Source organism: Rhinolophus sinicus, chromosome 1 (assembly GCF_057876585.1).
Source record: "Rhinolophus sinicus isolate RSI-liver-muscle chromosome 1, RSI-T2T, whole genome shotgun sequence".
Classification (NCBI taxonomy): Eukaryota; Metazoa; Chordata; class Mammalia; order Chiroptera; family Rhinolophidae; genus Rhinolophus; species Rhinolophus sinicus.
In genome coordinates this window covers 169884071-169896939 of record NC_142501.1, presented here as the reverse complement: position 1 = coordinate 169896939, position 12869 = coordinate 169884071, and the positions used below count along the sequence as shown (strand labels likewise).

Sequence of the window (12869 nt, the reverse complement as noted above, 5' to 3'; positions counted from 1 at the left end):
TTGTCCATCTAGATTGTTTATTATAAATAAACACAGAATTTACAGATTTATCAGGCATGGTTCATTGGAAAATGTCATGTAAGCTATATAATTCATAGAGTATAAAAAGGAAATGTTTTAAAACTGAAATGATTCCTTTTGTTCATGTGACATCCCAGACTTCTCCATGTTTCACCTAGATGGCCTATCCTTTGAATTATTAGTAAAAGCAATGGGTATGTTTCTGATTTCCATGAGTCTTTAAAGTATGAATATCATAGATAAATAGATAACACACCTTTCCTGAGGAATGGCCTAGTAAAAAGTCTCAGCAATCAAAAAAGTTTGGAAAATCTTTAACATAATGTCTGGGGGTGGGATGAGCATAACTGAGAACATAACTAAGGCTGATGATGGTAAGAGAGACAAAATAGCATGTAAGTGTTATGTGGGACTAATACAACTACCAGAAAAAGAACAGAAGGGAGAGAGTAAATAGAAAACAGAATAAATTCACTGATTGACTCATAGGCATTATCTGGAAATAAAAGAATATCAGTTGGAGCTTACCAATCAAGCTCCAAGACTCTGAAGCAGATATAAAAACCCAAAGACTAACAACTAAGAACATAGTGTAGTAACTAAAACTGGATAGAGAAAGAGCAGTTACTTAATCATTTCAGTATTGCTCATAGGAGGAAAATAATGGATATTATCTAAAGAAAGTGAGGACTCAGGCATCATATTAGGTTGGTGCAAAAGTAATTGCAGTTTAAAAGATTAAAAATAATTGCAAAAACTATAATTACTTTGGCACAAACCTAATATAACAATGAAAAATATAAATTAAAATTAAACTGAAATACCATGGTTAAACCATTGAATTGGAAAGGATCACAAAGCTTGGTAACACTACATTGGTGAGAGTGTATAAAAGAGGCATTTCATACATTTCTGATAGTAATATAAATTGGTCCAACCTCTATGTACAGAATATTTAATAATTAAAGAAAAAGAATTAAGCATCATTCTACCATCCAATATGAATGATTTTTCAGGGTAGCCAAACGGCCCTGATTGATGAGGAAAAATTCTTTACAGGATTCAGTTCATAACTTTGGAAGGAATGATTAGAAATATCGTCTTTTGCAAACTTCAAAACAATGGATGGAATCATTAAATAAAAGGTTGCTGGGAAACATTACAACGGAAGAATGGTGTGGTTACCACTTGAGCCCACTGATCAATCCCAGCATAAATAAAACGAGACAACCAGAAATAATGCACTGAAGTATGGAGAGGTGAAAAGAAAGTGAGCCTGGGATTTGCTTCAAAATACTTCAGCAAAAATAGTTCAACAACTACAAAAACAACAAAAGTGTTAGATGAAAGTGTGGCAGAATGTTGATGACTGCTGAAACTTTGTGATGGGGTTCATTACACCACTATCTCTACTTTGTATGTGTTTGAAATTTTACATAATTTTTAAAAAGTAAGGCATACATACCCGCATTTTCATATGGAAACAAGCTTTCGATAATTTAATTTTGCATGGCAAACTAAAGACAAATGGAAAATTGCTGAAAATAACAAGAAGCTGCAAGACTCTCTTTTCCGCGAGTACCTAAAAAAAGAAATAGAGATAACAGATTTGATAATTAAAAGAAAACAAAAACTTCATTCCTTTACCTCATCACCTGAAATTATGTCCCTCTGTATGAATCCAAATTACTTAGAAACAAACTTTTAAGAAAATGCATTTGTTTTGTGAAAGCTGTTTAAGTTTTCAATGATCATCTAATTTAGCAAATTCAGTATTGCAATAAAGAAGTTTTCAAATATTGATTTATCAAAGAGACACCTGCATAGCTACTCTATGTATTTCCCTTTAAAGTATGAAAATTTTCAGAATTAATAATGTTACTCTTACCGGGTTGTCCCAAAAGATCACTCTTATCCTTTGTCCACATAAGTCCAACAAATCAGAAAGTTCATTTATGTTGAAAGCATTTTCTGGTAGTTGACAGTTAGCTTTGTTTACCTTGAAGGGAATATCATCTGTGAATATCATTTTCTATCAATAAATGATTTAATCTATTATATATACGTGGCTATTATATAGAAAATCAGGATAGAACTCTAAAAACCCAATTCATTAGTCAATAATGAAGTAGAGCTCTATAAAACTTTCATTTTTTGATTTACAATCTCTCCAATTTTCATAAATATTGTATAAGATATAAGATGTTGGTAGTGGAGATTGATAAACCAATTCTTAGGGCACAGGTTTACTGGAAACAGTTTCTAAATCTTGAGAATAAAAGCACCCTAAAAATCCATGGTACTTTTGACAGATTCAGACCTTTCTCTACTAATTAACGAGTACTAATTTAGCACACACTATTTGTCAGGCATGGGACAAAACATAAGCTAAAAATTGTCCTGGCTTGAACATTAGCTTACTGTCTAGTATAGTAGTCAGCAAACTCTTCCATAAATCCAGATAGTAAATATTTTGAAATTGGGACCATACAGTCTCCGGAGCAACTATTCAACCCTGCCATTTTATAGCACAAAATAATCATACTCAATATGTAAACAAGTGTGGATGTATTCTAAAAAAACTTTATAAAAACAGGAGGCTGCTCATGAGTGTAAACTGCCAACCCCTGACCCATGGTCTAGTAGGTAAAAACAAGTAATCAGGCATGTAGGATATAGTTTCTGAATGAAGAAGGACTTAAGGAATTCAAGAAGGCTTTTTAGAGGACACATGCTAGAAAATCTAAATAAGCCTCCAACAAATCAAATTAATCCAGAAGGCAGAATGCAGAATCTAAGAACATAAATTCAGGAGATGAAAACCAGATACACAGGAGAGATGATCAACAAATAAAAAGGTTGGTTCTTAAAATAATTTTTTTAATGAATAAATAATAAACAGCTTCCTGGTAAGACTGAACCAGAAAAAAAAGGCAAATAACCAATATCAGGAACGAAAATGGGATAACACTACAGATTGTGATAGTACTTTATCTTAATGAGAGAACTCCATTACAAAACATCTTAAGTCCTCATAGTTTCTCATTTTTTACATCTCCAATTATTTTGTGCCAAACATTTCCCTTTTATACATTATTTTAAAAAATATTTGATTCCATATGATTCATATTTGTCTTTTTAAGACTCCATTCACAATAGCATCAAAAACAATAATATACTTAGGAATAAATTTAACAAAGGACGTGAAAGATCTGTATACTGAAAACTATAAAATGCTGATGAAAGAAATTGAAGGACATACAAACAAATGGAAAGATATCCTGTGTTCATGGATTAGGAGAATTAATATTGTTAAAGCTGTCCATTCTACCTAAAGCCATCTATAGATTCAATGCAATCCCTCTAAAAATTCCAATGGCATTTTTCACATAAATAGAAAAAAGCAATCCTAAAATTTGTATGAAACCACAAAAGACCCTGAATAGTCCAACTAGTCCTGAGAAAGAAGAACAATGCTAGAGGTATCATGCTTCCTTATTTACAACTATACTACAAAGCTATAGTAATCAAAACAGCATGGTACTGGTACAAAAATAGACACATAGACAAATGCAATAGAACCAAAAGCCCAGAAATAAGCCTTTGCATATTTGATAAGGGAGCCAAGACTACTCAATGGAGAGAGGATAGTCTCTTCAATAAATGTACCTGGGACAACTGGATAACCACACGCAGAAGAATGAAATTGAATCCCTATCTTACGCCACTCAGAAAAATTAACTCAAAATGGATTACAGACCTAACTATAAGACCTAAAACTATAAAACTTCTAGAAGAAAACATAGGGAAAAGCTCCTTGACATTGGCCTTGGCAATGATTTTTTTTTTGGATATGACACCAAAAGCACAAGCAACAGAAGCAAAACTAAATAAATGGACTACATTGAACTAAAAAGCTTCTGTACAGAAAAATAAACAGACAAGAAAATGAAGAGGCAACCTATGGAATGGAAAAAAATATCTGCAAATCATATATCTAAGGGATTACTATCCAAAATACACACAGACCTCATACAACTGAGCAAAAAAACAACCTGATTATAAAATGGGCAGAATAACTAAATAGATATTTTTCCAAAGAAGACATATAGATGGGCAACACGTACATGAAAAGATGTTCAACATCACTAATCATCAGGGAAATGCAAACCAAAACCACAAGGAGATACCATGTCATATCTGTTAGAATGGCTATCATCAAAATGACAAGAGATAACAAATGTTGGTAAGGAAGTAGAGAAAAGGGATCCCTTGTACTCTATTAGTGGGAATGTAAATGGTGCAGCCACTAAGGAACCAGCATGGAGTTTCCTCAAAAAATTAAAAAAAGAACTAACCATATGAAGCAGCAACCCCACTCCTGGGAATATATCCAAAGGAAATGAAATCACCATCTCAAAGAGATATATGCATCCCCATGTTCATTGTATCATTATTTACAATAGCCAAGACAGGGAAACAACCTAAGCTTCCATGGATGGATGAATGGATAAAGATGTGGAGATGTGGTATATTATATATAAACACCGGAATATTTATTCAGCCATGAGAAAGAAGGAAATCTTTACATTTGCGACAACATGGACAAACCTTGAGGACATCATGCTAGTGAGATAAGGCAGACAGAGAAAGACAAATACTGTATGAATTCATTTATACATATGTGGAATCTAAAAAATCTGAACTCATAGAAACAAAGTAGAATGATGGTTGTCAGGGGCTTCAGGGTGAAGAAAATGAGGAGATGTTGGTCAAAGGGTATAAAGTTTCAGTTATAAAATGAATAAGTTCTGGGGATTTAATGTACAGCATAGTAATTATAATTAACAATACTGTACTACCTACTTGAAAGTTGCTGAGAGTGTAGATACATCTTAAGTGTTATCAACACAATAAAGAAATGGTAGTTATGTGAGATGGAGTGGTTAGCTAAGCTATGGTGGTAATCATTTTGTAATATATGTATATCAAATCAACACACTACACATCTTAAACTTATACAGTGTTTTATGTCAATTTTATCTCAATAAAGTTGGAGGAAATAAGAAATGTACTACGTTAGAAATATCACTACTATATATATCACTACTATAAAGCACTAACTTTTGTATGTAATAGTTTCTCCTATGGAAATGAATATTTTGTGGTGAAATTTGCTTTGATTGCCATTTAGCAATTTATCTTTGTAAAAGCATCTTATTTTAGCTAAATTTTAAATTGAACAATACCAACTTAATTCTGTTCTTTTATTTAAAATGCTCTGGCTCCGGCCTATCCCCCAATATTCAAGTTTATTAGTAGCCAAACCTTAGGTTACTTCTGAATTATGCTGTGTACTGTAATGAAAATGTTGAATCATGATCATCTTTGAGTATTTTCCATCTAATACATTATATATAATATGTAATATATTTTTCTAGAGTCTATCCAGTTAGCAAAATAAGCAAAAATTTGAGTTATTAAGAGCTGAATAAAATATTCTTTCTGTTGTGAAAAACATAACAAAACAAGACTCCAGTTGGCTGAGACCTGAGGGATCTTGATTTAGTAAAATGGTATATACATTTCTTTAGATGAACCCTTACCTTGTGCACATCTTTCATCATTGTTAGAAGAGCTTTAAAACTGTTGATACTCTGGTCAGTTTCAGTGCAAAAAGACAGTTGAGCAATGATGGCAGTTTTAAGCATCTGGACCAGTGTGTTGAGAGAAGATTCTTGCAAAGATGCCCAGCACTGCTCTGAGGGGTGTAAAACCAGCCATGATAAATATATACCCACTCCCCTCAAAAAGCTCCCTCAATTTCTACTGCATTCTTTAATAACATGTTTCCCCCAAAATAAGACCTAACCAGAACATAAGCCCGAGCATGATTTTTAATACTACATCCCCTGAAAATAAGCCCTAATGCATCTTTTGGAGCAAAACTTAATATCAGACCTGGTCTTATTTTCGGGGAAACATGGTAGGGCTTATTTTCAGGGGAGGTCTTATTTAAAAAATCATGCTAGGGCTTATTTTCCGGTTAGGTCTTATTTTCGGGAAAACACGGTATGAGAAATAGATAATATTTTCCATTTCTGATGGCATAACCCATAAAATACCTTTTCTAAGCATATCCTGGGCAACATTTATTACCCACAGAAAAAAATTTTTTTTCTCTGATTAAGTATCATTGGAATTAAAAGCTCAAATTCAGGATTCTGAAGAAATGTGTTGATAGTTCATAGTTATGCTTGATTACTTGATTTCATGATTTTTAAACTAAAAATTCTATAGGGTGTTTATAAAGTCTGAAAACATACATAGGTGAAAACACATACACATATATACATATAATGTCATGAAAGAAATTTTCAATCCATAAAAAATATTATCTATGTCTTCCTACTTTATGAATACCTGGTATATATGGATATTTTTTTTAAATTATCTCAATAACAATATTTTAATATTACTGAGGTAACAACCTGGATAATTATACCTTTAAAGGACAATTCTCAGAAAACAAACCTATCAAATGTTAAAATATATTATCATGCTAATGTAATTAACATAGTATGACCCAAATGCCTGAAAAGCAGATCAATGTAGCAGAAATTCCCTAAACGGATCTAAATACATGTGAGACTTTAGTATATGATAAAGGTGGCATTGCATATTAGTGGGAATGAAACAGATCATTCACTAAATATCTGGGGACAAGTGAAAACTGATCCAGAAAAAAAATTTAATAGAGATAAACTCCATATGGATCAAAGATTTAAACATAAAAATGAAACAATGAAAATTCTTGTAGGAGCAGAGGGAACATTTTTTTTTTAGTTTCAAAGTGATGTGATCGTTTTGAAGTATGACCCAAACTCAGAAACTGTAAAGGAAAATGTTAATTTACTTGGCTTTATAAAAATGTTTAAAAATAATTACGCAAAATAATTGTGGCAAAAATACCACAAAGCAAAAGAAAATTTTAATAACCTAAAGAAAAAATTTGGAACTCATATTATTGATAAAGGATTAGCTGCCTAAATAGTTTAAAACCTCCTAAATAAAAAAGAAAAATACTAACAATAAGTAGGAAAAAGGGAAGAACGGATAATTCCCAGAATATGATATACAAATGGAACTGTGATATAGGAAAACCAGCAATCTCATTCAGAATGAGAAATTAAAATTAAGAGAATCTTTTTTTCAGAATGGGAAAGACCAAAGTTTGACAACACTGTAGAAAAGTGCATGGGCTGATGCTCTCATATTTGTTGATGAAGTGTAAACTGAGAACTACATCTTCTGTGAGGGCTGCCATGTTGTCCAACTCTAAGGGTGCAATTCAGACTACAATTTGAATGGTGGCCACTTGAAGTTGGGCACCATGGTGGCTCAAACTTCCATTGAGGGTCACTTGGCAAAAATCTCTCAAAATTTAAAATGCATACACAATTGGACCCAATGATTTTGTTTTCTGTAGTATGTACAAAGAAATGCATGTTAGCACTGTTGTAATAGCAAAAATTTAGAAACAAGTATTCACAGTATATCCTTTCAAAAGAATACTATTCATCCATTAAATAGAAGAAGGCAGCTCTATAAGTCTATCAACAGAACGATCTCCGTGATATACTGTTAAGCGGGAAAAAGCAAGTTGCCAAAGAATGTGAATGAAAAAAATACATTTCTGTGTGTGTGTGTGTGTGTGTGTGATATCTTTCAAAGGTTACATAAGAAATTACATTCTGTAACTGCTTTCTGGGAGGGGAGAACTGGGTGGCTTATATTTTGCTGTATATATCCTTTGTGTCTTTTAAGCTTTGGAGCTTAACCACTAGATTAAAATTGTAAAAGGACACCCTAGAGTAGTGAATAAAATAAACAACAAGAATACATAGCTTAATTTTCATCACCTCTGGTTAAAATGTCTAAAGTTTTAAAACAACATAAACAAAAAGTTTTAAAGTGTGGATTTATCTTGACTGGATCCTCTATCATTATTACACTCAGATGTCAAAGCCATGTCCAAGTCTAAGAATTACACGTGCTTTGTATGCCAACAGTAATGATTATAATAGCTTTACGTTAACCTTTTCAATAATTCACATATCATGTACTCAAACACTTGTGTCTTTTGAAATCTTCTATACAAAATTTGCTACAATTCTCCTTCAGGCAATGACTCTCTATTGACAGTACAGCTAAAGTGACAGATAAAAGGAATCGAACTTACTCAGAAGTCCTGAAGATCGGTCACTCATTTTATAAACAGCCTCAGCAAATGGAATCACCAGATCCCTCTGGTTCTTAATATCACACATCACAGGACATTGTGGGAGCAGAAGGAAAACTGATAACGCTTCTCGGTGTGGAGAACAACATGGAAGAGCTTTGAGCAGCTTATTCCTGAGATATTTAGTTATCTGCAATTGAAACAGGATCAGGGAAAGGACCTGGATAAGGTATGGTGCCAGAGGTTTCATTCCACCACTTTCCAGTTGGAATAATCACTTAGTTTTCCTGCAACCTACTGTTCAAACTCCATCGCTCCTTGCATCCCAAATACCCCTGAAGTGGTATGTGAGCGTCACCCTCCTGTTTTACATTAGGGTGCATGAGGACATAAAAGTGAATCACATGTGCATGTATGTACTGAGTGAATTATGGAGGCTGCTTAATTAGAAAGCCACAGATCAGGGATCCATACCCATATCCATCTGACTTAAAATCTACCATGGCAGAGAAAATGCCATATGGTCACCTTCCCAATCCTGTTTCAGCTTCGTCGTGGGTTCAGAGAAAGATGGTATTTCCCAGCCTCCCCTGCAGTTAGGGAGGGCCATGTGACTTGAGTTCTAGCTAACAAATACGAGTGAAAGTGATGTATGGCATTTCCAGGCATGGCCTCCCTAAAACCTTACATGTGATCTTACATATTCTCTTTCCTAATCTGCCAACCACACACAAAAGATCTACTAGAGGATTTAATGGCCCCAGAGCCTAGAACGCTAGAAACATGGAGCCTGAGTCACTCCTGAATGAACCTGTGCAAAGGTGGGAATGGTAGACTATGCCACTGTGGCATGATTATTGTGAGCTAAAGGCAAGTAAAAAAAAACCAGACACAGAACAGAATAAGCTCTCTGGCTTCCCTCTACCTACCTGAACATAGAATATAAATTCCTTTTGTGAAGGTGTCTTCCTGCCCCCAACTTCCTGTACCAGGAAGGGGATAACAGTCTTATCAGCAGAGATGAGCTGGCAAGGAGAAAGAGTCTACACAAACAAACCTTACTAACTAGCCCTTATCTACCACTAATTTCCCCCATATATTTGTCTTCCCACAATGTGGTACTCCTAGAAACTCAAAGTCCTTTACTTTGTAATACAAAGTACTTAGTATTGTACTTTGCTAAGATGCTATATAAGCCCAAGTTCTAACCACCCCTTTAAATTACTCATCACTGAGTGTGTATATATGAAGGATGCCAAGTGAATAACCTTGTTTGTTTTTCTCGTGTTAAACTGTCTTTTTCTTAGTCTAATTTGCAGGGATGCAGCCAATGAAACTAAGATGGGTAGAGGAAAAATAATTTTTTTCCTTCCCTACAGGGGCCTCCTATCTCCAACCCTTACTGGACTATGATGTGGGAAAGAAATCTTTATTGTGTTAAACCACTGAGATTTAGAAGTTGTTACAACAGGTAGCATTGTTTACTCTATGTAATAGATCTTAGATATTCTTAACTATAGTGTCATACATGTCACTGCCTCTACATGTCATATGGGTTAAGTAAGATGATATATGCAACAACAAACTGTCAATTACTATATATTATTATTATTATTTATTATTACATTAATGTTCTTAACAATTTGTTTTCTTAGATGTCCAGAACTTGATTTCTGTGGAATGCTGGTTAAGTGTGTATGGGAAAATAGTATCAGAAAGTCAAGTAACTTTGAGAAAAATAGTCAAAAAAAGCTAGATTTTGTGGGGGTGTATGACATCAAAGACTCTTCGACTTACTAATATGCATCATGACTCCATACCTGTATGCAGTTTTTCCCAAGTTGTTTCACTAAGAACCCTTTTTCATGCAGCATTCTGTGAAACTAATGTTCCTTGGTACTCACACTGGGAATAGCACCCCAAGTTATCTTCCATATCACCTAAATAACTTCTTTTAAAAATATACTGGATAACATCTAGTATTCTTCTTCATCTTGGAAATAAAAATATAGTATCTACTGCATATTAAGGAACACTCTCCCCCTTTCCCGTCCAAATGTAGGGACCCCAAATAGTATAAAGATGACTTTCAACTGAAGACATCAGATACAGCTAACGCAGAAAAAAGCCTTCAGCGCTTCCTTATCTGACTAAAGGCTTTCAATAGCGAAGCAGCCATAAATCCCTTCTTGAGAGGGTGGGCAAGCACCACTTGTATACTTGGATGAGAAACTACATAAACAAACACTATCACAAGCTGCCACAAGTTGGTCTATAAACCCTCATCCCTAGCTGTCTGGGGAGCCTTTTTATCAGAACGCTCTCACATGTATGGAAATAAAACTTGTTTTCTGTGCTCCTGTTAATCTGTCTATTGTCAATTTGCAGGCCCCCAAATACGTGAACCTAAGTTGGTAGAGGAAAAGTTTTCCTTCCAACACAACCAAGAATCACAAAATATGAAATTGGAATAGATCTGAAAGATGAACTCAACTTACAGGTAAAGAAAATGCATCCCAAAGAGATCCCAAAGAGGAAAAGGGATGAATCAGTAGCATAGTCATCTCAACTAGATTTGAGATTCATTTCAAAATAGACCGGCCTTTTTGGTCTCCTAGTCCAGGATCAGGTTATTCTGCTTCCCAAATTAGTGATCCTTTCATATTCAGGCTAGAGATTATTCACCTCTCAAGCATTGATTTTCTCATATTGAAAATTAAATCATTGTCATCTACTGTACATTTAAGCATTCAAAAAAGAAAAGCCAACACCTAATACTGTGTCTGGAATATATTAGATTGGTGCAAAAGTAATTGTGGTTTTTGCAATTAAATTTAACTTTTTAAACCACAATTATTTTTGCACCAACCTAATAGCAACCTCATATTGAGCACTACTAGCCTCCTTCTTTCTCACAGTGACCCCTCACTCAGCTCCCAACAAAATTAAAGTGCAACCATATTGGTTCCTGTAAGGAAATTCTACTGTCTACTTCTCAAGAAAATATTGACTATTACCGTGCAAGAAATCCATTCCTTTTTTGTTAACTTCTCGAAGGTATCTCTTGCCATTTGTAAGTCCACATCAATGGAATTCGCTTCTCCATGCTCTCTTTGGATACAAGAAATGCAAAAAGACAAAAAACAAACAAACAAACACACAAAAAAAACAAACAAAAAACACAGAAACAGATGGAAAGGAATATTTCTAAACTTCGTATCATTATGTAGCTTTATTTTATTACATATCAGATATAAACTTTTTTTCTTAAAGCTTGCCTCCTTTCAAAATAATCAATTTACTTGGTACAGAAAACACTTATAAAATTTATGTTCTACTAACAGAGGTCACAATTTACTATCTATCTCTATAGTAGCTACAAGTTTGGGCTGCAGTTATGGCAAAATTTTCTATGCTAAGTCTGAGCACAGAAGCCATTTACTCCCACACTCAGCCTGCACACTGAGAACTGCAACTACTTACCCCACCCCACATTCCTTACAATCTACATTTACATTACTTTGGGATTCCACTGGTTCATTAACACGACTTTGCTATTCCAAGAGACATTTGCCCAGGCACATGGCTTGATTGTTCATTATAGGAACTTCTTGAAAAGACCCATTAACTCTTCAATGGAAAGCATCACAGATAGTTATGCCCTAAAATTCGTTGAATCTCTGACCTCAAAATCCTTGCCTTACTGTGTTTCCATCCATCCAGGATCCTTGTATCTTTTCCCAATCCTAATTAAGCCCCCAGCCTCCCCCTCCCATGTTGAAAAACCTGCCTCAAATCAAACTGCCAATTCTTAATAAATTCCAGCCCAGCCTTCCCCTTGGAAACACTATCAAACCTTTGTCTAGATGTCGCATCTCCCTGGGTTGTGTTGGTGATATTTGAGGAGCCTACACTCTGTCAAACAAATTGTCTTTATAATGTTCTATCAATAAATATTTTATGCTCACTGGATTCACTGATCAATAGTAACACCAGGGCTAAAATATCATACAAGTACTAAATCAAAATATTGTAAATTTCCCCTTAAAATATTTTCTCCTTTGCAGCCTTTGGCATCTTAAGACCAAATCTTGAGGTTCATCACTCCTGGGAGGATACGGTTCCACTTTAAAAGATAATATTCTTAGTGTAGAAAGAGGCTAGAGTAGGGAAGAAAGTGGATACATTGTACAACAGAGTCCCTCACTTCCAGCCTGGATGGAAGGCATGAAGAAAGAAAGCAAATGGGAGAGAAAGCAGAGGGAAGCAGTGTCCCCATGTCTCTTCTCCCACCTTTGCCCAGGATATGTAGAGATGAACAGGGATGATTTTGTGGCCTCCAGAAGGATACTGCCTCATGAGTTGCCAGTGGGGACCCATGACAGTTAACTTCCCTGGGCTTCTCTGATTCCTAGGTGAAATTGTTGGAGTGGCTGAGAATGCAACTGGGTTAAGAACCAACGTGAAAAACTGTGGGTTGTGCAGGCGTTAAGGAATAGCTGCAATAGGGGTTAAGCGAGCACCACCTAGTGGCCAGGAGGGAGTCCAATATGTGTACAACTATCTACTGAACCAGTGAGCTAACTTGAGGCCAACTCAACGAGGG

At 34.9% G+C, this 12869-nt stretch overlaps 1 protein-coding gene across 4 annotated transcripts in view; it reads right to left on the bottom strand.

Annotated features, from left to right (window-relative positions):
• Window positions 1-12869, bottom strand: part of HERC6 (HECT and RLD domain containing E3 ubiquitin protein ligase family member 6) — a 48864-nt gene that overhangs the window by 14378 nt on the left and 21617 nt on the right. For all 4 annotated transcript variants that reach the window (XM_019741126.3, XM_074323635.2, XM_074323638.2 and 1 more), the window contains exons 11-15: window positions 11281-11374; window positions 8264-8453; window positions 5628-5782; window positions 1910-2020; window positions 1487-1603 (exon numbers count right to left, since the gene is read on the bottom strand). In XM_019741126.3, the coding sequence (XP_019596685.3) occupies window positions 1487-1603; window positions 1910-2020; window positions 5628-5782; window positions 8264-8453; window positions 11281-11374 (667 nt within the window). The remainder of the gene's footprint in view (window positions 1-1486; window positions 1604-1909; window positions 2021-5627; window positions 5783-8263; window positions 8454-11280; window positions 11375-12869) is intronic.